The sequence below is a fragment of the Lissotriton vulgaris genome, chromosome 3_2 (genome assembly GCF_964263255.1).
Source record: "Lissotriton vulgaris chromosome 3_2, aLisVul1.2, whole genome shotgun sequence".
NCBI lineage: Eukaryota > Metazoa > Chordata > Amphibia > Caudata > Salamandridae > Lissotriton > Lissotriton vulgaris.
The window spans coordinates 12650091-12677350 of record NC_141690.1 but is presented as its reverse complement, the minus strand read 5'-3'; the positions used below and the strand labels follow the sequence as shown (position 1 = coordinate 12677350).

The window sequence follows — 27260 nt, the reverse complement described above, 5'->3', positions numbered from 1 at the left end:
GTAGGAGAGATTCCTCCTGATTTAATGAGGAGTCCATGGTGTTATTGATTGCGGTGGTATTTGCAGTAGTATGCTGTGATAAGTTGGGAAAACACAAGTCTGGGGTTAATGAAAGACGCCTCTCCGTATTTTGGATTGCATCTGCAACTACACCTATAGTTTTTTGTAACATTAGGTCAATAGCAGTTAGTGTCGGCAAAGGTGTGGGTGGTAAGGTCTTGTTTCTAGTGGATGATCTTGTGGCCACAGGAGTCTTTCTTACTTTAGTCATTTTGACAGAATAATCCGTATTTAGTACAACATAAATATTGGCTACTAAAACAGTTATTGAGGCGGAAAAAGAAGGAAATCACAGTCACCTTAGTGCGCAGTTAGGGGGGTGGCCCGTCCCGTCTCCTTTGGTCCCCTGAGGGCCACAGAGGGCCCGCCCTTTGCCCGGGCTTAGCCCCGGGCGCTCCCGCGACGCGGGGCTGACGCTACCTTTATGCGCCGCCTGGCGCGATGGGAGGGCGTCTGGCGCCGCAAGGCCTGCTGGGGGATGTAGTATTTGTGTTCCCCTCCGCTCGGCGGCCGCGACTCTTGCTCAGTTGCGGCGGCGGGAGGGGGACGCTGCAGGCAGCAGGCAGGCTTTAATGGGTCAGCACTCCTTCCTCTGTTGAAATCCTTTAGGCGCTCGGGCTCTGGAGCTACAGCAAACAATTTTCCGCGTCAGCCGCTCTGCCGGGGTGACGCTACCTTTATGCGCCGCCTGGCGCGATGGGAGGGCGTCTGGCGCCACAAGGCCTGCTGGGGGATGTAGTTTTGGTGTCCCCCTCCGCTCGGCGGCCGCGACTCTTGCTCAGTTGCGGCGGCAGGAGGGGGACGCTGCAGGCAGCAGGCAGGCTTTAATGGCTCAGCACTCCTTCCTCTGTTGAAATCCTTTAGGCGCTCGGGCTCTGGAGCTACAGCAAACAATTTTCCGCGTCACCCTACAGCAAACAATTTTCTGCGTGACTGTCTCATCAGTTTTTGATCCCTTATAATGATAACAACAATAATAACAATAATATAATCAAAATGCTATTTTTTAGTACTTACTGCATGATTATTCCATCCTTGAAGAGCTGCAAATATCACAGTTTTTTATCTAACTCCATTTTGTTCCATTGGAAGGACAAATTTCTCACTGGCATTCAACCCACAAGTTGCAGCAGCCATTCAACCCACAAGTTGCAGCAGCCGGCACTTAACTAGCGGAGCTTTCATAATGAGAACAATTTAGAGCTATAGACAAGGTTGCATCCATTGATTTTTCCCAAAATAATTAGCCGAAATAAGACATACTTTTTTGTAACACAGTGTCACAGTTGACATGGTGGCTGCCAATTTGGTTGCAATTTTATGTGTGTACCTTGTATTTTTACATCTGAATTTTTTATTGATGTTTGTCGTTCCTTGTCGATAATAATAATACTAAGTATACTACATTGTAGGGAAAGGGCCTTTAAATATGTAATGAAATTCCAGTTCAGAAAATCTATATCCATAGAGACAAATTGTGGACAAATAAAGTTGTGTGAATTTATAGCTATGATTATTTTGGAATTTGTCGCATAGTGGAAGTAATCTTCTCCATGGAGAAGCAATGACCAACCTTGGTTCATCATAATTATCAGCATTAAGATTCATCCATATGATGATGACACACATCTTTGCTTGAAAGTCTCCTCTGCTTCGTCATCCAATGCCTTTAACATTGCTTGCACATCATCCAGACCTGGATGTCGAGTGATTACCTAAAGCTCAACCGAACCAAGCAGATTTATGTTATTTGGCAAGAACAGCAATCAAGAAACACTATTAAAGTTGTTAGTGACGTGAACCTTGACAGCTTCAAACCCAAACTTTCACTAAATACCACATTGCTTGGATTCACCCTGGGCACCAACCTCACCCTCCAGGAGCACATTCCCTAAAAAAAACAAGCATTTGCAATTCAATAGGTCTCGCATTTACGCAAGCTTGAGCTATTGGCATTGTAAATGACAATGCAGTTTACTTATGTTTCAAAATCCACAACATAAATAAAAGGTATTGTCATTTTCAATGCCACTAGCTCAAACTCCTGTAAATACGAGACCTATTGCATTGCAAATGCTTGTCTATATGTTTCAATTGGTTGTAAGATTTAAAGTTGAGCACCGTCCTAAAAAAGAAAGATAACACAAATCAGATAAACCTGCACACACACTGACTCTCTCTTTCCCTCGGTCTCTCGGGCCACCACACAAAGGTACCAAAAGTTTAATTCTCACCCCCCCCATGTCCAAAGGCAGCGCCTCTTAGCCTAGCCTCTGCCACTGTGTGGGGAGTCAGACAGCCGTGGTCACAAGACCACATTCGGTGCCCAGAGTTGTATTTACCCAGGCTGTGAAGAGCAGGCAGCTGCTGTGGGGCCCGGACAGGCCTCCAAAGCCTTTCTGAGCAGCGCGAAAAGCAACATTTGTGGGTAAGGTTTATAGCATGAGTGATTCAGGACACATTTAAACCCTGCTTTTAGATGCTTTATTTGTTGTTATTCCACAAAATAATCCTGAACCTTCCTGTTTGAAATGGGATGCATGTCAAGGGAAGGGTTGTTTTAAGGGTCTTTCTACTTCAAAGTGTCACAAACTGGTAATTTAAATGGCTGTAGTAATAACTTTGATTCTAGTGCATTTTACGGAAATAAGATGTTTCCCCGAGTGTGTCTCGAAAAAGGCCCTGAAATGCCACACTAAGTACAGTGAAAAAATTGCAAAGTCTCACAATATGAAAAATCTTGTCAGCTACTCTTGTATGTTTTCAAAAACATATAGTGCAAGCTATTTGGGTGGTCTTTGCTACATGGTTGTGAGAGGCGGCTTGGTTGCATCTGACGTGATGACCAGTGCTCGAGTGGCGAGCAGATGCAAATTCATTTGCTTTGGAAATCGGCAACTGTTACTACGCTCCGCCCTGCCCAGAACCCCTCTTCCGGGGCCCCCTACCTACGCTCCCTGCCCAGGGCCTAGAGCCGCCCCTGACTACCGTGTTTGCCCACGACACAGTTGTGTTCTTGAACCCTGAATCTGATTGGCAGAACCCGATTCCAGAGCGGCGCAATAAGACAAATCCATCTGACCTGCCACGTGGCCCGGTTTGGAAGATTAGAAGATGTGGTATATGAGGATCAAGGACAAGAGTTTAAAACGTTCGGCTGTGAGCTTGTAATGCAGGAAGTAAAGCTCTAGTGTTATCTACATCTAAGGTTTGTGCAATGTCAACAGAGGTCGGAAGGAGGTGAGTAACCCAGATGCTGCATGGGTTTGATAGAAATGTTTACCCATGTGATGTTAATTTGCACCAACTTGATATTTAGCACTGTATTACATGTTGTAACTGTGTTCTACCCATTTCCCTGTGTAGGAATGAATGCAGCAGATACCAGTATATTTAGTTTGCCAACGTTGGTACTGCTTTTTTGCAACAGCAAAATGTTCCTATGTGGTCTTCCATGACAAAATACAGATAATGTCTTTCCTGCAAAAGAGCACCGATTGTTGCAAGAACTTATGGAACATATGAAGGCACCCTAACCTAATACAACACTGTATTAACTATCACCTCAACATAAACTACCACCACACCAGCTGGTTATGTAAAATGACTGGTATAAAATCAATATTTTTATATAATAGACAACTATTATTATTGCATGATACAGGAGGGACATCTGGAGTGAATATATATTTTACATTTGTTTTTCTGTTCTTTTACAGCAGTTAATTTTTCTAATTTTATTTTAGGTAAACATACTAAGCGGATAACATGTGGTTGTTGGAGCTCTCAAAATCTTCTTGCACTGGGAAGTGAAGACAAAGTTATAACTGTTAGCAACCAGGAAGGTGATACTGTCAGACAGGTAATATAGAAGTACATGTACATATTCACTTCTTGAAGGTATGATTGTACCAAAATCTAATAAAAACTTGATGATAGAAATGTAGAAAATTGATCAGATACTATTAAAAACTATGAAACAAACAAGCTGATTATTTTGTTCACTGTTCACCTTTGTGTCTGTTTACTTTCGAAAAGGGCACTCAGCTTATCAATGTATAAACTGACTCTAAGCTAGCTTTATGCATATGCATATGAAGATTTATTTGCTTTTAGGATATTTGAACTTAGATCTATATTGAGGATTTGAGCATGCCAGGTAAGCTACTGTTGATGGTGTGTATATGTATATATATATATGGGGGAGCAATTACCTTTAAACTGAAATTATAGTATAAATGTTATATTGATTAAAGGCTGGTTAAATAAGGTAACTCAACAACCATGTGACTATTATTATTAAACCTTGACTTGCCAGAAAATGTTATTTGCACTTTGACTTCAAAGTGAAAAGTGAGGATACATTTATAGGACCTAGTTGAACAAAGTAAGCCATCTACAATGGTGCTTAAAAGAAGCTTCAGGAGAGAAACAAGGAGATTAATGTTTCCTCTTTATACAACATGGGTACTCTCAAACATCTTATCAGGGTCTAAAAAGTTTGGTCAGTGGTGTAACCGAGGGCCGCACTGATGTCAGCAGAGAGGTTGTGGGGGGTAAGATGAGGGGGTTGGGTAAAGTGGGTGTTGGTGAAGCGAAGGAGGTACATCTAGTGTTTGAATTTAATTTCACAATGGGAATCAGAAAACCTGGGATCAATTCCGGTTTCTTCATTCAGATCAAATTGTGTGATGCTAGGCACTTTACTTCATTATCACATATAAGAGGATCTCGAAATACATGACTGACGTAACGATGTGCGATGTGCAAAACTGTACCCTATGGTTGATTTTATAAGTTATAATGTTGTGCAAGTATAATGGCAACCCCATCCACCCAAAAAGTGCACATAACTGATTTGCCTCTTAGTTCACCTTTGGATTTGTTATCGGTGACGAGGGAGTGAGTATGCATGTTTCTAAATTCATGTTAGAAAACTAGCTCTTAAAAAATGAATAATAAAAGACTTGTATACAGCCTTAAGACGTCCACTCTAACTTGACTTATTGAATCGTTCCAAAGGATTGAATCTTTTTTAGGGACTGATCCTAACCAATTATAGGGCAAAGAAATAAAACTAATTTTTTTCTTCCCTTTGGGGCTCACCAGTGTGATCATATAAGTACTGAGGTGATTATAGGTTACCCCATCATTGTAGCACCATATTGTAGCATTATCCATCTTACCATCTCTTCCTCCCACACACCTGTCCTCACTCACAATTTTCCATCCACTACTGATGGTCATCTGTGGTCCATACATAGGATATGGGCGATCTGATTTAGAGTGTTATTACCTACATATCCATTTGATAATACTTTTAGCAATATGAATGCAATCTCCAAATCAAGTCTCTATGTGCCCTGGTCTTTCTTAGCCCAAGCTCATCTTCCCTGCTCTGCTCTCACTATGAACCTTGTGCTTCATACCCTCTTGTTAACTTTCTCGGCTCTGCTCTCATCCCCACCCAAAACATACTCTTTAACTCAGAACTGCTTTCTCTCCTTTGAATGTTCTCCCTCATCCTTCACTTGAAACTCTCTTCTTCCTGCTCCTGTCCCAGAATGTATGCAGACACCCTGATACTTTCTGGCCAAAAGCCATAGGGTAAAAAGAAACAGAGAACTCTCTTGGACATACACCAGAATCTACCTACAGTCAGGTGCACAATCAACCACAGTTATTGCCCAACATACACTATTATATCATGCATACATATATACCCGTCTCGATAAAAACACAAATCTGAACCGAAAAAGCAACCATATGTGTACAAAGATAAAGAGCTCAAATGTATACCACAATATTTGAGCTCTTTATCTTTGTGCAATATATTGAGATGGGTATATATGTATGCATGATATAATAGTGTATGTTGGGCGATAACTGGTTTGTGCACCTGACTCTAGGTAGATTCTGGTGTATGTCCAAGAGAGTTCTCTCTTTGTATTTACCAGTGGTACCCTGTCTCTTGGCAAGTGTGGTCGCTCCCTGTGTTTTCTTCACAAGAGCCATAGGGGCAAGAGCCTACAGCCATAAATTGGAGTTTAGTGGGAAAAGGAGGAAGCTACCTGATCACATAAGGCAAGGGAAATTAGCAACAGGGTTGAATCTTGCCTGTGGTGCCAACATTAACAGCAGTTAAACCTTTTCTGCTGTATCTTGACATTCATAGACAACAGTCAGAGTCTTTTGTTTGGCTGATCAGATCCTAACATTACATTCCGGTTACTAATGTTAGTCACTAACCCAATTCGGGCAATCTGGTCGGTTCCAAGAAATGTGTTAATAGATAACTGAAATGAGACATTATGTAAGAAGGATGGATAGCAATCTAAACTACTTTTCATTATATGTGATATTTTTAGGAATCTTTGTTTTGCACTGTAACCAATGTTGATAGTTATTACCTGCTTTTTTGTAATTTTACAGTAGAGTTCAAGCAGTGCAGTAGAAATGTACATTGTTGCGTACATAGTGATGGCAACCCGCGGGGAAAAGCTGTTACATTCAAGATAGTAGGATTTAGTACAGCATTACCACTACTAGCACATGCACAAACTGTGTCAATGAACACAAAGGGTAAAGAAAGGAGAGGGGAGGATGTAACAAAAATATAGACAGGCTATTGGGGCATGTGTATACAACGAAAGGCAAGAAAGTAAATATCTATACTCACACTGTCAGGATCTTGGGGTGAATGTTAGTCTTTGTGTACACCTAAGACCTCATGCATATTGTCTGTATGGGGCAACCCCCCAGCCAGCAAGCACCAGTTTAAGAAAACTAAGTTGTAGCAGCACAGGAGTGTTGGCGGGGCGGGGGGGGGGTGGGGGGAGAGCACAGGCAAGGTTTGCTTTTCCAGAAGTGCATTCATGTGAAAGATATCGCTACTAGATCAAGGTGGGGGCAGATCCAGGGGGAAGAGAATCATATTTGGTCAGCACCTAGAAGCTGAGTAGTAGTACTCTCATTCCATGAAGATGGGTATTTCCGGAGGACTCTAGCCTCTTCCATTCTCAGAGCAGTACTTTCTGCCCCAAACCAAACCAACAGTGAACACTGCCATGCCAATACAGCAGTGGGAAGAAGAGCCTTCCAATATTGCGTGATTGTGCGCTTGGTCAAGAGCAGACCCAAATCGAGAAGGCATGCTATTGGTTTGTTTTTCGTGGTGTGTGGGATAGAGCCCAAGATGCAAACCTACCAGCTGTAAAGAATAGTTGTTTCAGCCATTTGTGCGAGCTGCAAAGTAACTGTTAACCAGTACTGGGACAAAGACAGACACGATCATATCCCGTGGTGTAAGTTAATGTCAGGAATTTGACAATGAGGGTAGCAGGCATTCGCTACAGGGAAAACCTGTTAATATTGTTGAGAGGTAGATATACTCTATGCAGTGTGAAGAATTGGACGAGTTTGAACCTTACGCTTTTGATACCGCAGCCAGATATGCCAGCACCCTATCCCATTCCTTACAGGGGAAGTCCCACTCTCTTTCGGTTTCCCACCTCTTTTGAATGCTGGCGAGAAACATCTGGGTGTGCTCCCCAACAGCCTTGGACAGCCAGCTGATAGGCCTGTGATTGTTGGTCATGGAGTGGAGATATTGCACTACAGCATGAGGTGGAGGTTCTGCCTCATTGGCTCGTCCCTGTTCATCAAAGAGCCAATTTTAAGTCCCTACATAAGGCCCTCTATGGAGGAATCTCCGGAGAGGTACGGAAACTTTTTACCAGGTATTCTCCAACAAGAACTCTTAGATCCTCTACTTAGGGCTTTGTGTGTGCTCCAAAAACACGCAAGGGTAGATGTAGGAGAGGGGGGGGGGGCGAACACTGTCTTTTTTGTGTGGCAAAACTCTGGAATCAGATGCCATCCACCTTACGTCTTCAACCAGATCGGATGAGGTTCAGGAAAGAACTAATAACCTGGCTGTTTGCTAAAACCTAAACATCTAGAGTCAGGTCGCTCCAGTCACCTATGTATCACAGTTAGCGCCAAGATGCCTCGGCATTCGCTGTGCTCTATAAATAACAATTCAAATCAAATCAAATGTTCCAGCTGAATCATAATGCATGACGCAATGCGTGATACGTTAGAAAGTGCTCACTGGCAGTGTTAAGCTGGTCTGTTAGCTCATACTAGCCCTCTAGGCCAGTGGGTGTCACTGAACCTTGGTTGTGTGGGGAGCCCAGTAGGGGAATGGCAGGAGCATAAGGAAGAGTTTGTGTTGTGATACATAGGCTCCTGTGAAAGCACGTATGTGCTATGTGAAGTAGACCCTGGAAGGAAGGAGCTTTTGTCTGAGTAGGATGAAACAAGCGTAGAATATGTTTCAACTGCTGCGGGGGTGGGTTGAGGCAGTGCCATCTAAGTGGCTCTCCACAAACCATCAAGCTTACCTCAGTTACTACCTGCTATACCCAAAGAACAGCTTAAAACGCTTGTTCCTTTAATTCTTTACCATTTTCAGTACATTGGAAAAAAGTTGTAATACGTATAGTTTTGATTAGGACTGGCATGTCCTATAACTCACAATGCGCCAAGAAAATATGCACTATGTTGAGCAACATATTTCTGTGTAGTGTTACTAAAATTTTGTGTTTTTGTACTGTGCCATTAGTTACTGCCCTCCCTTCAAGCGTTTCATTCTGTCTGGTTTTAATCTTTTGCAAATCTGTCAGACATCTTTAGATTCCATTGTTTTTTTCTGTAGACTACTGTGAGAGCTGAGCCTAGCGACATTCAATTTTCTGTGATGAAAACCGATGAGAGATCAGCGGGAGAAAGTACAGTAAGACCATTCAAAGAATTATCTACATTGTTTGTGAGCTTAGTGAAACTGTTTGTGACATTAGTGAAACTGAAAGTTCTTAACTGATGAATGTTAAAGTCTGCTCCATTGTCAGAATCGATTGTTTGACAGTAGTCCACTGATTGTCCTATCTTTAGGCTGTTCATGCTCCTCCTTTCCATAGAGCCATAACCCTTTGCCGTCTTCTTATGTCGTCTTTGCACCTTCTTTTCTGCAGGCTGTAACCTATGCTGCTCGGACATTTTTAAACTGTATCAGAATTTAAGACCATTCTGAACAGATTAATCCTATATTTCTGCTCTTTCGGTATTAAAACATATGCAATATAGCCTATATAGGTACACATTTCTTAACTAAATTTCTGTATTTTTTTTATTGTAAACTAGAAGTATCAATGGATTAAATTGCACACATGCAGACATACATGTTATATGTTTATATTTTGTAATGGTGCAAAGAACCACCACTGCAAAACAAACCACAACAGGATGTCATGCTCAAGTGTATCTTAAAAGAGATTAAAGAGCTCAACCAAACTGCAACTGCTTCGCTTCTGAATTCATAGATTAAAAAGATAGATGATAAATTTGCTGTGTTTTCCTGTAGAATCATTGAACTGGAGCAGAGAGTTTCAGACATCCAGTGTGAGAAGGTGGCCTGATATGCAGTGCTCACTATTCTAGTAAACACTATGTATCAGTCCAGCAACCCTTATTGATGATTGGTTGTAAGTCAACCTTATAGACCAGCTATCCTAGTAGCGTGGATACGAGCAGTCTAAGGCTAAAGACTCGAGAGGGCGTGTTAAGCCAGCTGTTATACCACACATATACCCCTTGAATACCAAGTGAAAGGACACCACACAAGTGTTATGAAAATAAACAGTTATTTATTAAGATTCACAACTCTTTATGAGGACAGGGTACTAAGCACAAAACAAAACCTTTACGAAAATACTTAAGTTAGCACTGTATATACAAATGCCCGAGGGGCACGGAAAACCATATACTCTGAAAGTGGAATGCGAAATTACTAGCAGGTAAGTACAGTACTAATAGGCTTTGGAATCGCTAGATCTTGACTATAGAATCTTCAGATTACTTCTAGGAGACCCAGGGGACTCGGGTGCAGAGTGTGCACTCTCACGCGTGATGCGGGACAAAGTCTATGGTAGCTAGTAAAGACAAAGTTAGTGTTCTCGGGCGAACCCGACCTGGTAGGAGGAAAACGAAAGTGGATTCTGACCCTTGGATAGTGAGGCTATGCTGGGGCACCGAAATGCCGAAGTTACCTAGCCCAGGGGCTGCAGCTGCATAGGTCTCAAAAGACGTCGGGAATCCTCGTAGACGGACCAGGAGCCTGGAAGAAAGAAGTTGCTGGCAGGCGACCAGTGAAGAAAGTTCGATGGATCCAAGCCTGGATCGAAGGAAGATGACACCTGAAAGCAGAGGGGACCAAGTTCGAGACTACTAGCCAGTAGTCAGGTGGCACCAGGAGGGCACCGGATGGTAGTCACCTCGACTAGGTGAGTGGGTGACGCTGTGCTCGAAGATCTCACGGACCAGGAGGCGTTGTCGGCGACCAGGATGGAGGAGCGAGCTGTCCCACGAAGATTGAAGCTGTCGGCGTCGCTGAACCCAGGATTGGGCAACAAAGCCTTGGCAAATTCAAGCCCACGCGGTGGACTCAAAATGGCGTCTGGAGTGGACCAGGAGGGTCCGGGGTGCTTCTCTTGAAGAAGGAAGCAAGGGCCAGTCTGGAGCAACCAGACCAGCAGCAGTGATGTCGTCGGGCGTCGTGTAGAAGGCCACAAGCCAGCCGGCTAGTAGCCACACAGCGCGGTGAGCACGCAAAAGCAGAAGGGCCCCACGCAGATCGTGGAGATGCTGGAGGGCTGATCATCTGTGCTGGAGCTGCTCAGGGTTGGGGCTTCTCGGACCCCACAGCACTCACCAGTGGAAGACTCGGTGGGCTTGTTGCAAAGAAGTTGTGCAGTCTTGGCGATCGTCGGTCCCTCGAGGTCTCGTCGCACTCACAGTTCTCAGCTTTGCTGTAGAGGTGAGTAGAGGTCAGAGGTGCCAGGGAAGCCGGGTCTCGTCGAGCTGGGTCGTCGGATTCGTGAAGAAGGACTTGCAGCAGACCGCAGTGTTCTTAGGATGGTGCCCGCTTGATGCAGGGTGACTACTCCTTAGCCACAAGGGAGAATCTTGAAGAAGAAATCTTGATGTCCTTTCGAAGAAAGTCGTGTCTTGATTCCAAAGATGATCTAATTTGAACAGGGGGCCCGCTCCCATCTTTATACTAAAAAAGGGGGCTGACCCGGTGACTAGGTCCTGCCTATGGGTGGGACTAGGAGGGGGGTGGTTACACCCCTCTGCCATGCCGGACTTCCCCAGGCCAGGGGCTGGTGTGCCCCTGGAACTGGTTCAGACCGGCCTATGCGTAGTGAGCACCGGGGTGCCACTCAGCAGTCACCTTCCTGAAAAGCCCTGCCTACCCAGGATACACAAAACCATGTCTGGGACGGTGCTAGCACCGCCCCTGACAGGAAACCCTTTGTCCAGGCTCCCCTCGCTGGGAGGACTCCCAGCTGTAGGGGGTCAGACTCGTGTCTGTGGTGGCAGCATCCATTTTGTGGAGCTGAGGCTTCAGTTAACTTTAACCGGGGTTCACAGTTACATACATGCCGTGTCCCTCTAGAAGGGTGGAATGCTATCCCCGTCGCCAGAATTGGCGAGGGGTTAGTATTCCAATTCGTATGACACCTTACTCGACATGTTTTGATAAAGCAATACCAAAGTTAGCATTTAACCGCGAGGATTATAATGCACTTAAGAGTATATGGTATGCGATATCATGGAACAGCTATTAGGACTTGGTTCCGCAAGCTGCAGACAGGCTCAGCTCATGCCAGAGCACCATCTCACACGATTCCAAGCACTCTGCCTTCAGGATTGTCAAGGCCTGCCATAGGAGTGACTGATAGGAATCTGTGTGTCCATTTTAGGGTTAGGTATAGGTATACTACACCTACAGCAAAGGGTGATTACACGACTTTGCCCCAGCTGTCATGCAGCCAGTTGTGTCAAATTTAGGAGGCCAGCCAGGGGTGGCATAATACATGCTGCAGCCCCTGGCAGCCCTGGGTACACCTATGCCCTGAGTTACAGGGTCTGATAAGGTGGCCCAGTACCAATTGGAAATGTACCTAGGGTACATGGAATCCATTTTACAGAGAGAGCAGTAGGCCTGGGGTCCTGATTGGCAGGGTCCCAGGTCGACTATGTCAAAAACCAGCTAAAACACAGGGCAAAAAGTTGGGGGCAACCATAGTCAGGAGGTACCTTCCTACACACCCCCCCCCCAAACGAAAGGAGATAAGGCTATCCTTGTCCAGGTAAGCCTCTATTACCTAAGTGGCCATATAAGGAAGGACCAGCTCTGGCTTGGTTTCCCCCTGTGTCATGGTCCACTAGGCAACCCCTCACCCTAAGGGCATCTGAGGGTCTCCACCATAGGGAATCTCTGTCTCTGGTGTGTCTTGGGAAAGTAAAAGGCTGATGCTGGGATGGAGTACTGAAGTGAGGCTCCTCTACCTTTGGGCTCAACTTCCTCCAATCACCATTCATCATGTGTGCCTTTCTTTCTTTAGCTGAGATGCACTGAGCTCTCAGGGTCAGCCTCTGGCTACCTAAAGCTGGAGGCTGAGTCCCTCTGTTTGGCTTACTGGAGGGACAGGTCAGGTTTGGGGTTTTTAGGCCCCAGGTTTGGCTGTGCCCAACAGTGTCCAGCTGTGGGAGGTCCCTAACTACTTTTAAGGGGGATCCCTCAGGATTCTGTTTTATTTTCACTTGGCTAGGTTTACCAGCTTCAGTGATCCTAATCTGCTGATTAAGGGGTTCTTTTGGACAGGGGGCCCTTTGGGGTCCACCACTGGCCTCCCTGACCTCCACAGCCCTGGGCTGACTGAGGCAGGGTAGAGAGGTGCAGGTTACCTGCTCCAGACTGGGTCCCACCTGGGAAGGGTCCACTGCCATCAGGGGCTCTGCCAGGCTAGGCCTGACTACCTCTGGGGCAGTTCCTCCAACAGGGGTAGAGTCAGATCCCTGAGGAGGCTGGCTCTCACCTAGTGTCTGGGAGGGGGAAGACTCTTCTTCCTCCTCAATGCTCTCTGTTTGAGTGGAGTGATCCATTGTTTCAGGCTTCACAACCTCACTATCTGTTTGAGTAGAGGCTGAGACCATTTCAACCTTGCCAACCTTTTCAGGAGGGCACTCAGTTTGTGTTTGGGCTGTGACTGTCACAGCCCTCCTATCCTGTTCTGGAAAGTCTGTCTGAGCCTGGGCAGTGGCTACCACTGCCCTTCCAACCTTTTCAGGGAGGAATGGTGCTTGGACTGGGGCTGTAGCTATTACTGCCCCACTAACCTGTCTGGATAGGCCTATCATTCTGGAGTGAGTTTCTTGCTCCACCTCAGCCCATGCTGAGAGTTCCAGGTCATTCCCCAGTAAGCAATCTACAGGTAGGTTATCTGTCACTGCCACTCTCATGGGCCCTGTGACATTACCCCAGCTGAGCTTGACTACTGCCATGGGATGCCTTCTCTTCACTCCATGAATGTCTGTCACCTGATAAGTAAAACCAGGGGTCAGTTGAGCAGAGGGGACCAGATGGTCAATCACCATGGTGATGCTGGCCCCTGTGTCTCTGAATGCCTCAACTTTCTGACCATTCACTACGACCTCTTGTCTATACTTTCCCAAAATGTGGGGTCCAGTAGTGAAGTTGGCAAACCCCATGCAGGTCTCACAGACAAGAGTGTGGTCAGGGGACCTGGCTAGGCCATAGTCCTCCTGATTGCCCAAAGTAATGCCCACCACATTCTTGGGGGCACTCCCACCACCTGGGGGATTACCACTAGTGGTAACAGGAGGTTTAGGAGTATTACCTGGGGGTATATTTCCCTTATTGCCATTTTTAGGGCAACTGGCATCACTTTTGTAATGGCCCACCTGTTTACAGGTATGGCAATAAGGTTTCTTCTGTTCTGAAGGAGTGTTCTGGGACCCACACCCTTGTTGGAGTTTTGGGGCCCTTGGGAAGTCTTCTCTGTGGATTTATCCCCACCCTTCTCTTGAGGCTTGGTTGATTCCTTCTTTTGGTCACCACCCTGGTTTTTAGGCCTGACCCTGGTTCTGACCCATTTGTCTGCCCTCTTACCCAATTCCTGTGGAGAGGTTAGATCAGAGTCTACCAGGTGCTGGTGTAATAACTGGTTCTGACAATTACTTAAGATTTGCTCCCTCATAATTAGATTGTACAATCCTTTAAAATCAGTAACCTTACTACCCAGTAGCCAGCCTTCAAAAGCCTTAGTGGCACAATCAACAAAGTCAGCCCAATCCTGAGACTGAGTTTTCTGGGTATCTCTGAACAGCATCCTGTATTGTTCAGTGGTTAAACCAAACCCATCAACCAGTGTATTCTTCAGGACTTGGTAATTGTTAGCATCCTCAACTCTAGTAGTGAGGAGCTTATCTCTACCTTTACCATCAAAGGAGAGCCCCAAGATAGCTGCCCACTGACTTTGGGGAACACCCTGCACAGTGCAGGCCCTCTCCAAAGCAGTTATCCATTTGTGGATGTCATCCCCTTGTTTAAAGGGGGGCACTATCTTATTCAGGTGCTTTGTATCAAAACTCCTTTCCCTATTGCTAGGTTTATTGCTGCCACCAGTGGGCTGTAGCCCACATAATTCTTGCTCTCTAGCAAAGGCAAGTCTCTCTTTGGCCAGGGCAAGTTCTTCCCTTTCAATCCTCAGTTTGACTGCCCTTTCTTCAGCTTCATACACTCTCCTCTGAGGGGAAGTCATCCCTCTGTGAGAAGAGATGTGAGAGCCATTGGTTCGAAGGGATCTGTTAGAGCCTCTTGATAGAGACCTAACTCGTCCATTCCCAATGTTAAGCTGACCTGAGAGTGGTCCCAGGGGTCCCCTAGTACCATTCTCATGCCTGCTTAAGTTGGACCTGGTTAGTCTTCTGACTTCTACCTGTCCCTTATCTGCCTCATCCCCTGACAACTGATCCTCATCCTCCTCCTCAGCATCCTCTGCTTCCTGGAGGGGATGGTCATGGTTATCAAAGGGTCCCTGTAAGGAGGGCAAACTCCCATCTGGATTAGAAGGGTCTGGGTTACCAGCCCTACTGGCATCATAAGCCTCTAAGAGACCAATCAGAAGGGAAGTTGTGGGGTTAGACCCCTGCTTAATCTTCCTAGAGGTACACACTTGTCGTAACTCATGGAAGCTAAGCACAGTATATCTGGAAGGGAGGACCTGTGGAGGGTCCACTGACACAAGGGGAGACTCAGAGTTTCCTCCTTTGTCTGACATACTGTTTCTAGTGTGGTGTAAGTGATGCACCTACCTACACTATGTGTTTGCCTACTGATCCCTTGCTAAGAGTTGCAGCCAAGGTGTGCTAAGCCTTGAGGAGCTGCAACAGCTGGTTCAGTAGAACTCAGAGTATTCTAAGCTTAGTTATATGTACCTGAAGTACTTATGTGATCTTTCAACAAGATATTCTTAGGATACGTGTGGTAAAACAACAGCAAGCTCAAATCCCAACCGCTGCTCACCAATGTGAGAAGGTGGCCTGATATGCAGTGCTCACTATTCTAGTGAACACTATGTATCAGTCCAGCAACCCTTATTGATGATTGGTTGTAAGTCAACCTTATAGACCAGCTATCCTAGTAGCGTGGATACGAGCAGTCTAAGGCTAAAGACTCGAGAGGGCGTGTTAAGCCAGCTGTTATACCACACATATACCCCTTGAATACCAAGTGAAAGGACACCACACAAGTGTTATGAAAATAAACAGTTATTTATTAAGATTCACAACAGCCCTGTACTCTTTATGAGGACAGGGTACTAAGCACAAAACAAAACCTTTACGAAAATACTTAAGTTAGCACTGTATATACAAATGCCCGAGGGGCACGGAAAACCATATACTCTGAAAGTGGAATGCGAAATTACTAGCAGGTAAGTACAGTACTAATAGGCTTTGGAATCGCTAGATCTTGACTATAGAATCTTCAGATTACTTCTAGGAGACCCAGGGGACTCGGGTGCAGAGTGTGCACTCTCACGCGTGATGCGGGACAAAGTCTATGGTAGCTAGTAAAGACAAAGTTAGTGTTCTCGGGCGAACCCGACCTGGTAGGAGGAAAACGAAAGTGGATTCTGACCCTTGGATAGTGAGGCTATGCTGGGGCACCGAAATGCCGAAGTTACCTAGCCCAGGGGCTGCAGCTGCATAGGTCTCAAAAGACGTCGGGAATCCTCGTAGACGGACCAGGAGCCTGGAAGAAAGAAGTTGCTGGCAGGCGACCAGTGAAGAAAGTTCGATGGATCCAAGCCTGGATCGAAGGAAGATGACACCTGAAAGCAGAGGGGACCAAGTTCGAGACTACTAGCCAGTAGTCAGGTGGCACCAGGAGGGCACCGGATGGTAGTCACCTCGACTAGGTGAGTGGGTGACGCTGTGCTCGCAGATCTCACGGACCAGGAGGCGTTGCCGGCGACCAGGATGGAGGAGCGAGCTGTCCCACGAAGATTGAAGCTGTCGGCGTCGCTGGACCCAGGATTGGGCAACAAAGCCTTGGCAAATTCAAGCCCACGCGGTGGACTTAAAATGGCGTCTGGAGTGGACCAGGAGGGTCCGGGGTGCTTCTCTTGAAGAAGGAAGCAAGGGCCAGTCTGGAGCAACCAGACCAGCAGCAGTGATGTCGTCGGGCGTCGTGTAGAAGGCCACAAGCCAGCCGGCTAGTAGCCACACAGCGCGGTGAGCACGCAAAAGCAGAAGGGCCCCACGCAGATCGTGGAGATGCTGGAGGGCTGGTCTTCGGTGCTGGAGCTGCTCAGGGTTGGGGCTTCTCGGACCCCACAGCACTCACCAGTGGAAGACTCGGTGGGCTTGTTGCAAAGAAGTCGTGCAGTCTTGGCGATCGTCGGTCCCTCGAGGTCTCGTCGCACTCACAGTTCTCAGCTTTGCTGTAGAGGTGAGTAGAGGTCAGAGGTGCCAGGGAAGCCGGGTCTCGTCGAGCTGGGTCGTCGGATTCGTGAAGAAGGACTTGCAGCAGACCGCAGTGTTCTTAGGATGGTGCCCGCTTGATGCAGGGTGACTACTCCTTAGCCACAAGGGAGAATCTTGAAGAAGAAATCTTGATGTCCTTTCGAAGAAAGTCGTGTCTTGATTCCAAAGATGATCTAATTTGAACAGGGGGCCCGCTCCCATCTTTATACTAAAAAAGGGGGCTGACCCGGTGACTAGGTCCTGCCTATGGGTGGGACTAGGAGGGGGGTGGTTACACCCCTCTGCCATGCCGGACTTCCCCAGGCCAGGGGCTGGTGTGCCCCTGGAACTGGTTCAGACCGGCCTATGCGTAGTGAGCACCGGGGTGCCACTCAGCAGTCACCTTCCTGAAAAGCCCTGCCTACCCAGGATACACAAAACCATGTCTGGGACGGTGCTAGCACCGCCCCTGACAGGAAACCCTTTGTCCAGGCTCCCCTCGCTGGGAGGACTCCCAGCTGTAGGGGGTCAGACTCGTGTCTGTGGTGGCAGCATACATTTTGTGGAGCTGAGGCTTCAGTTAACTTTAACCGGGGTTCACAGTTACATACATGTCGTGTCCCTCTAGAAGGGTGGAATGCTAACCCCGTTGCCAGAATTGGCGAGGAGTTAGTATTCCAATTCGTATGACACCTTACTCGACATGTTTTGATAAAGCAATACCAAAGTTAGCATTTAACCGCTAGGATTATAATGCACTTAAGAGTATATGGTATGCGATATCATGGAACAGCTATTAGGACTTGGTTCCGCAAGCTGCAGACAGGCTCAGCTCATGCCAGAGCACCATCTCACACGATTCCAAGCACTCTGCCTTCAGGATTGTCAAGGCCTGCCATAGGAGTGACTGATAGGAATCTGTGTGTCCATTTTAGGGTTAGGTATAGGTATACTACACCTACAGCAAAGGGTGATTACACGACTTTGCCCCAGCTGTCATGCAGCCAGTTGTGTCAAATTTAGGAGGCCAGCCAGGGGTGGCATAATACATGCTGCAGCCCCTGGCAGCCCTGGGTACACCTATGCCCTGAGTTACAGGGTCTGATAAGGTGGCCCAGTACCAATTGGAAATGTACCTAGGGTACATGGAATCCATTTTACAGAGAGAGCAGTAGGCCTGGGGTCCTGATTGGCAGGGTCCCAGGTCGACTATGTCAAAAACCAGCTAAAACACAGGGCAAAAAGTTGGGGGCAACCATAGTCAGGAGGTACCTTCCTACATCGAGGATCAATGTTCCACATTTCCATTAACACCTCAACTCTTAACAATTATTTATCAGTTAAATGTAAGCAGGAAGAGCTTGAAAATGTCTTGAGAAAGACAAATATACATTTTGAAGGATTTCCAGAACACCGTTCGTACCCAATCCCTCTCCACAAGGAACCATATTTGACATATGTTCATTGGGCATTGAATAATTACTCACATGCATCAACTACTGTTGTATCTTTCGAAGCACTCTAAATTTACAGCTTTGGCAAATTCCACACATACAGAGGAAGGAACAAATATTCTGAAAGGCATTGAAGCCAAGGATGCTTCTTCTTCCCAATTTTCCTAGCCATTCAAAGGATTATTATACAGCACATTCCATGGCAGTTTTTTCTCATTATTTTGTCATGTAACAGCTTATACAAGCTATGTTTTAGAACTTATTTCTTTTGGGTTTTACTCTGTATCCACACAATGTGCCTCCAAATGTATAATATAAATGTCTCACTTTGAGGGTACTATATGATTTCATCTTTCAAACCTACATAAGAGAAGTCAAAAAGTAATTTTTTTCTGTGCTGTGAGTGCATCTTGAAACAGCTGCTGAAAATAGTACAAGTGGGATAACATGAGTTTGCACATTTTCATGCCAAAGAAGAAATCACTATTTCGAGGAGGATTGAATCTTCAGGATTGTTTCATAATGCAGACAAAAACTACCTCTCTGTTCATCAGGTGGGAACATTAAAAGCGTGGGCAAAGTGTGGAGCTCATTAGTACAAGTTTAATACTTGAATAGTGATTTTAACATTTCAAACACGAAAGGGTAACATTTGCAAAATTTTTGCGACCTAGCTGTACCGCATCTTTCTCAGTTTTATTTTTTAATTACTTGTAATCCGTGTGAGCTAGAAGCAGTTATTTTTATTTGAAAGTATTGTGCTTGGCATGTGTAGTAAATTCATAACTACACAGAAAACGCCACACAAACACAACTATATGTATTTCCAGTTGCCCTTACTATCTCACGTGTGTTCTATTTTTCTTGGTGCTTCACTACCCCTATTCAGGGTATAGGCTTGCCATTCGATTCTAGTGCTTATGAACATTAACAACAATTCACCCACATCTGCTGTAAAGCCAGGAAGGCACTTGGGTAGTATGAACATCTTTACTGTAGCATAGCTTTCAAATTTAACTTAAAATTAAGTTACACTGCACTGCATTATAGATTCTACTGCTTGCTGCTTCCTAAGTAGCAAGGTTAAATTGCTCTTCAGTGAGGCCTCCCTAACCCTATTTCCTTTTATCAGTTTGTAAGGCAAGAATTGAGGAGGGCTAACTTAACATTTTTAAGCCAGATTTAAATTGTCTTTATAGATATTTATAAATAGTAAAGAGAATGCTGCGTTGATATAGGAAATCTTTACAAATATTTTTTTAAAGAAACCTTTCTCCTGAAAAAATGATCCTGGATATATCACATGGATTGACTTATTTCAGCTGCTTGTTGACCAGGATGACCATTGATGAATTCTGTAATTTATTTTCTGTAGAGATTAATTTATAATTAAAAATATGAATTTGTTGTACTCCATTTGCATATTTACAGATAAGTGTGGTGGTTGGCAAGAAAACACTGTTTCTGTTTAATCTAAATGATCCAGACAATCCAATTGAGTTGGCATTTCAGCAGCGTTATGGCACCATAATATCCTATAAGTGGTGAGTTAACAATACCTGATTCCAAATGTGAATTTGTTTAATTCCACACATTTTAGATTTGCTTAAATGTGCATGTTTTATTTACTCATATAGGTATGGTGATGGCTACATCATGATCGGATTTTCTCAAGGATTTTTTGTGGTAATTTCTACACATATTCGAGAGATTGGCCAAGAGCTATTCCAGGCTCACAATCATAATGACAACCTAACCAGTATTTCCATCTCTCAATCACTTAACAAAGCGGCTTCATGTGGGGACAGTTGGTAAGTAACAATAATATTCTGCACTGACACTACAATAGTCGTCCTAAGGCATGATATTCTTTGTTTAAACATATTTAAGTTATCGTGAGAACAGCAGTCGTGATCAGCAAAGTGATAACGGCATGAATGAAATCAAAGCTTCAGTACTATCATAGACTTGGACCCCTTGTCAGCCGAACTGAATGAAATTAAAGCTTCTTTATAGAATAGACAAGCTCATTAGTGAGTGTGAGAACATACTGGTGGCAGATCACCGGGGCCACTTTGTAATAGCAGCCAAACCCCCACTGATTCCAAAAGCCCCGTTGTTACCTACTGTCCCTCCCATGTTCCAAAAACATGCTCGCAAAGGATCTGGCACCTGAGTAAAAACAAAGAAAGCAACCATGCTGGGATACAAGGGAAGAAAGTTGTAGATCCTGACCAAATAACCTCTAGGAAGCTAACTCAATGAAGCCCAATATCCCTTGCACTGATAGGTTCGCCCCACTCGCAGTTTCTTCCAATTCTACTAATGAACAAGAGACACAACCAAGTATCTTACAATGTGATAGTAATGTTGAGCAACTATCATTTGATTCACCTGGGCTTATTTATTATTTATTTATTTATTTATTAATGCCATTTGTAGAGCGCGTACAATTACCCTTATGCGTCTCGGCGCTGAAATTGCATTGAAGTCTCACCCTAATCAGGAAGTGCAGAGATGTGGGTTACTGATTGAATAGCCATGTTTTCAGTTTTTTTCTGAACTGAAGAAGAGTGGGGCTAGTTCTTATGTGATTAGGTAGGGTGTTCCAGAGTCTAGGGGCCGCGATTGAGAAGCGGCGATCGCCCCAGGAAGCTGTTCGGCTGCGTTGAACCACTAGTTGGTTAAGAGAGGTGGATCTGAGCGTTCTCGGAGGGTTATAAGGAATCAGTTGCTTTTTAAGGAATCGAGGTCCTTGATCCTGTAATGATTTGAAGACTGTGCACAGAGATTTAAATTTGACCCTGTTGTGGATGGACAGCCAGTGGTATTTTTTAAGGGTGTCCGAGATGGGTGCAAATCTAGGTTTTTTTGAAAGTACGCGGCCGGCGGCATTCTGCACGGTCTGTAATTTTTTGGTGACTCTGTTCTGGGCATTGAGCAACAGACCGTTGCAGTAGTCTAATGAGGAAAGCACTAGAGAGGTGACTAATGTTTTTGCTGCTGACTCTGGTAAGTAAGGTGTAATTTTTCTTACCATTCGTAGCTTGAAATGGGCGTTGGCTGCCACCTTGTTTGCATGGGCCATGAAGTTGAGCTGATCGTCGAAGGTGACACCTAGATTTCTGACTTTGACCGTGGGGCGGGGAGGAGTGCCCAGGGTCGATGGCCACCAGGTTGCCGACCAGACTGGGGAGAGATTGCCAAAGATAACCACCTCCGTTTTATCGGAGTTAAGCTTCAGGCAATTCCTAGCCATCCACTCGCCAATAGCAATCATCCCACCTTGGAATCTCTCCGCCATCCTCTGTCCATCGCCCTTTATAGCCAGCACCAACTGAGTGTCGTCGGCGTATGAGGTCAGGCTCATCCCGTGGGCTTTGATGACACTAGCGAGGTCCTACACGTATATATTGAATAGTGTCGGACTTAGGGATGAGCCTTGGGGTACCCCACACGGTAACGACAGGTCAGCCGACTGGAAGGGGCCCAGTGTAACCGCCTGGGTTCTGTTGGCCAGGAAGGAGGCAAGTAGATCCCTAGCAGTGAGCTGGATGCCCATCCTCTCGACACGGTCGACCAAGATCTTATGGTCAACCGTGTCGAAAGCAGCTGACAGGTCTAGGAGGACTAATAAAGCAGTACCTCCTTGATCACGGATGACTCTTATGTCATCAGCTGCTTTGATGAGAGCGGTTTCTGTGCCATGGTGTTTGCGGAAACCGAACTGCGTATCATCCAGCAGATTGTTGTTTTCTATATAAGCTGATAGCTGCTGGTTCATAGCCTTTTCTATAACCTTCGCTAGAAAAGGGAGACTTGCAATAGGACGGTAATTTTTTAGTTCACCTTTATCTAGCCCAGGCTTTTTAAGCAGAGGTTTGATCAATGTATTTTTCAGCGAGTCAGGGTAGGATCCGGATGCCAGAATAGTATTACAGACGGTGGTGATAATGGGAATAACTGTGTCTGGCACAGTAGCAAGTACGGAGGTTGGGCAGGGATCCAAAGCTGATCCAGCTTTAATCGTTATAAATATGCTCTTAACTTGGTCAGTGGTGAGGGGGCTGAAACAGGTCATAGTGGTGCTATTCGGATTAATCATGGGGGTGATAGCACTACTGCTAGCCTGGTCAAGATTGAAAGCTTGATAGATATCGTTGACTTTAGCAAAGAAGAAATCCGAAAGGGCATCACATAAAGTTTGCGATGGGGGTGGATTGAGATCCGGGGCATTTCCAGCAAGGGTTTTTGCAATGTGATATAACTGTTTGCTGGAGTTTTTTGCAGTTTCTATATGGCGTGTGAAATAATCTTTTTAGCTGTTATTATCATAGCTTTGTACGTAGCCAGGGCTTTCTTATATTTTTCCTTATTTTCACTGTCATAGGTTCTTCGCCATTGTCGTTCCCTGTTCCTGGTATATTGTTTTTGGGCTTTTAGTTCTGTCGTGTACCACTGAGCTTTAGGCATATTTCTGTTTTTTGAGATTGATTTGGTGGGTGCCAGCTGAGTTGAGGCTTCGCCCAACCACTTTTGGAATTGATTAGTAGCAGTCGTTGGATCGGTGGATAGTTCCGGGGTTGTAGTGTTGAGAAGCAACGTTAAATCGTTAGGATTGATGTCCTTCCAAGCTTTAAACGTGCCCTTTATCGCGGGGGTCACTTTTTTTCTCTGCGGACTTTTGATAGTGAGTCTGCTAAAGATGACTGAATGGTCTGTCCAGGTCATAGGGAGAACTGAGGTAATAGACAGTCCTTCCACGTTTGTAAAGATTCCATCAGCGTATGGCCTGCCTGGTGGGTAGGAGTCGTGACAAATTGTCTGAGGCCCATCGTGTCTAGATCTGATACGAGGGTTATGGTATCCCTATCACTGAGAAGCTCTAGATGAAAATTGAAATCACCCATTATCGTGGTAGATTCTTCTGTAGCTATAGATTCAGTGATATTGCTTAGATTTGCGAGGAACGCAGATCTAGTTCCAGGGGGTCTATAGATCAGTGTTCCCTTGAAATTATAAGTGGGGGACAAGTTTATATCAAAATGCATGGCTTCGCATGATTTAATAGGGATTGGCGAGCAGCGGGTTTTGAAGTGGTCTCTCGCTATGATAGCTATCCCACCTCCTTTCCCTATAGGCCTATCCTGCCGATAGGCACTATAACCTAGGGGAACTGCCGTGACATAGTCGGGGGCAGATGCCTCGTCGGACCATGTCTCTGTGATGTAAAGCACATCCAGATTAAAATCACTAATGAGGTCGGCTATATCCTGGCAGTGTTTGCTCAGAGAGCGCGCGTTAATGAGTGCCATGAAGATATGCATGTCAGCCTCAGTAGCTAAGGATTTAGTATGCAACGTAGGGTTAATAAGCATGGACGGGGTATTACAGTGTGAACACTGTGTATGTGATGCCGACAGTATGAGGGATACATCAAGTTTAGTACACAGCGGGGCGTAGGATGGGCATAGCTCCATGAGTGCGTTGCGGGAATAAGAGATGCGAGAGGCAGGGGTTATGGCCCTGGGCCCGGTCCCGGCGCGGACGGGCGCAGACGGGCCCGCCTCTGGCGCGCCGCCGGCGCGCCCGCTGCGCCCGCCCGCTGCGCGGACGGGCGGTAGTGTTGTTTTTATGCATACTTTGGGCGGGGCGGGAGGAGGGTGGGAGGGGCGCAGAGCTCTCGGCCAGCCTTCCCAATGGAAGATGGCGGCCAAGTTCAGTGCAAAGCTTCCCTGCGCCTGACTACAGCGGCGCTGAGGGAGGGAAGTTCGAGTCTAGGCGAAGTAATCTCGCCTCAGGAAGACAGTATCCTAAAAACGCACCAGTTAAAATATTTACAAAGCGTAAAAACAATTATTGTCTCAATCGTTTTTGGCGACTTTAGAATAAATCAGAGGTGCAAGGGAGCACAATCAGACCTCCGGCTTCCGCCTCAGAGGGAAAACAAACAGCAATTACAGGCGTTTGCTAGAAGACGCTATTTAAATACCCTGGGAGGGCGGGAGGGGCGCAGAGCTCTCGGCCAGCCTTCCCAATGGAAGATGGCGGCCAAGTTCAGTGCAAAGCTTCCCTGCGCCTGACTACAGCGGCGCTGAGGGAGGGAAGTTCGAGTCTAGGCGAAGTAATCTCGCCTCAGGAAGACAGTATCCTAAAAACGCACCAGTTAAAATATTTACAAAGCGTAAAAACAATTATTGTCTCAATCGTTTTTGGCGACTTTAGAATAAATCAGAGGTGCAAGGGAGCACAATCAGACCTCCGGCTTCCGCCTCAGAGGGAAAACTATTAACTCCCTTAGGTCTGAGATCATATCTATGAAATGTATGATCGCAGACCTTACGCTCTAGGTTATATCATTACTTCCCCTGGTTCGACTTGGACATCAGCCCGAGAAATGGGTACTTGCTCAAGACCAGCAAACTTGTTCCCTGGCTGAGCCAACTTGCACCGAAAGGGTCGTTGTGTGCCAAGATGTCCCCTCATTTTCAAAAACTCCCAGAAGTCACATCTTGCTAGGTCCTAAATCTGAAAACTACTGTAACTCCAAGCACAAGAGATTAAATAACCCTCATACTACACTAGCTCCTCCAATTAAGGACCAGGCCTCTGCCGTGTCACCGACCTTGCTCAGCCTATGTATGCTCCATTGAAATTTTTACAACGGAGAGACGCGTATATTCTACCGCCATTGCAAGGCCCTAACATTTATATGGTGAATGTACCCAAACATAGTCCAAATAACGGTTTAGAAAGTGCAGATTCCTTGACCACCAAAGTCATACATTGGATACGCCATACCAGAAGCTGTTGCTCAGTAATTTGTGAAGATATCACTAGGGCACGTAGATGTTCAGTCCCTGCCCAGTCATATGACTGTATTGAACTTACTTTTTCCAATGTTGATTTGGCAAAGAACCTTCTAGCTTTATAATTTCGAAGTTGCTCCCCTGTCACTTCAGCCATACACTTTAGACGAACACAAGCACCCCTGAGGTTAGGACTCAAATCCAACCAGAGGGTGGCTCAGTGCTCGAATCTGTTGAGTGACTGCTTCTTGAGCCTAACAACCATAGAGAACAAAGCGTCCTGACTCCAAGTTATAAGTGTAGCCCACATGGACCTTTTGCTTTTCCTGTTATAATAAATAAATAGGCATTTGTTAAGCGCACAGCTACCCCAACGGGGTGTCCCGGCGCTATCACAGACAGTGAGGAGGGCAACTGACCAAGCTAGACTATTCCTGACGACTAAATAACCACGTTTTATGGGATTTATGAAAAAGGTTTCCGACTGAATGAGGCGCAGGTGCATGGGAAGTTTGTTCCAACATTGAGTGGTACCCACCTCAAATGATTTACCACCAAATCTTGCTTTTTGGAATCTGGGTGTAATCAGCTGGCATTGGGTGTTGGACCGTAGAGTTCTGGTCTGAGCATAACGGCAAAGTCTCCTTCTGAGATAGACCGGCCCTAGCCCTTTACCCGCCCGAAATGCCAGTGTCAGGGCCTTGAATTCGATTTGCTTAGCAATAGGAAGCCAATGGAGTTTACGCAGTAAGGGGGAGATGTGTTATCTGAGAGGAGCGCCACAGACGGCGGGCAGCAGCATTTTGTACTGTCTGCGGATTAATCCCAGGGAAAGGCCCAGGTATAATCCATTCGCGTAGTCCAAATGAGAGGTTATTAGTGCCTGGACTACCGTTTTGCGTGTAGAGCTAGGCAGGTATTTAATACATTTCCTGATGGTTTTGATTTTTCCAAAACAGGCGGCTGTGACTGTTTGCACCTGCACTCCAAGGGATAGCTGTTTGTTCCATCTGACACCCAGATTCCTGACCGATTCTTTGGGAAGTGGGGCTGTGCCCAGTTCCTCCGGCCACCACAGATTGGAGGAGAGAGGGGAGGGTTGATTAAAAAATAAGATCTCGGTCTTATCAGCGTTAAGTTTCAAGAAATTGCGGTTCATCCAGGCCGCAATGTTCTTAAGACACGTCTTGAGGGGATCAAAAGTGGTGACAGATATCGCCTTAAAAGCGAATAGCAGCTGGGTATCGTCAGCATAAGATATAATTTTGATCCCAGTTTTAGAGATCATCTCCGCAAGCGGGGTTAAGTAGACATTAAAAAGAAGCGGGCTCAGGGCAGAGCCCTGTGGCACGCCCCATTTAAGAGGTTTAACCGGGGATGTAAAAGAGTGGGTCCGGACCTGTTGTTTGCGGTCTGAGAGAAAGGACGTTATCCAGGTCAGTAATGTGCACTGAATTCCTATGGCCTTAAGTCGATTCAGGAGGATAGAGTGTGAGACGGTGTCAAATGCTGCGGACAAGTCTAGCAGCACTAAAACCGCCTCTGAACCTCCATCTACCGCCCAGCGTATCGAATCAGCCATTTCAACTGATTCCGTGCTATAGCCGGCCCGAAAGCCGGATTGAGACTCGTGAAGAAGGTCATTAGACTCAATTAGGCCGGCCAGTTGTTGATAAGCTAGCTTCTCCAGGACCTTCGCGGGGGCAGGCAGTAGAGAGATGGATCTGTAGTTACCAGGAACCTCCGGATCCGCATTAACTTTTTTTAGAATTGGCTGGAGAAAGGCATCTTTCTAGGACATCGGATAGATTTCCAATTCGAGTTATCAAAGGTTCATTGATTGAAATGTGGGAAACGGCGAAGCACACCCTCCAGGACCCACATGTGATTGTTCCTTGCGTGTCCCCTGACTTAACAATAACATCCCATTACTTAGATCTATCTTGTAACACAACCTTGATTTGTACCACTGATGTTGCTTTGGTTTCATGCCCACAGCAGTTAATTTTTTAACATGGAACGTGGCAGGGTTATCAAATAA

General features: G+C 45.8%; 1 protein-coding gene across 1 annotated transcript in view; it reads left to right on the top strand.

Annotated features, from left to right (window-relative positions):
* Positions 1–27260, top strand: part of WDR19 (WD repeat domain 19) — a 637672-nt gene that overhangs the window by 77666 nt on the left and 532746 nt on the right. The window contains exons 6-9 of the mRNA XM_086963976.1: positions 3807–3922; positions 8780–8857; positions 19842–19954; positions 20048–20221. Of these exons, the coding sequence (XP_086820102.1) occupies positions 3807–3922; positions 8780–8857; positions 19842–19954; positions 20048–20221 (481 nt within the window). The remainder of the gene's footprint in view (positions 1–3806; positions 3923–8779; positions 8858–19841; positions 19955–20047; positions 20222–27260) is intronic.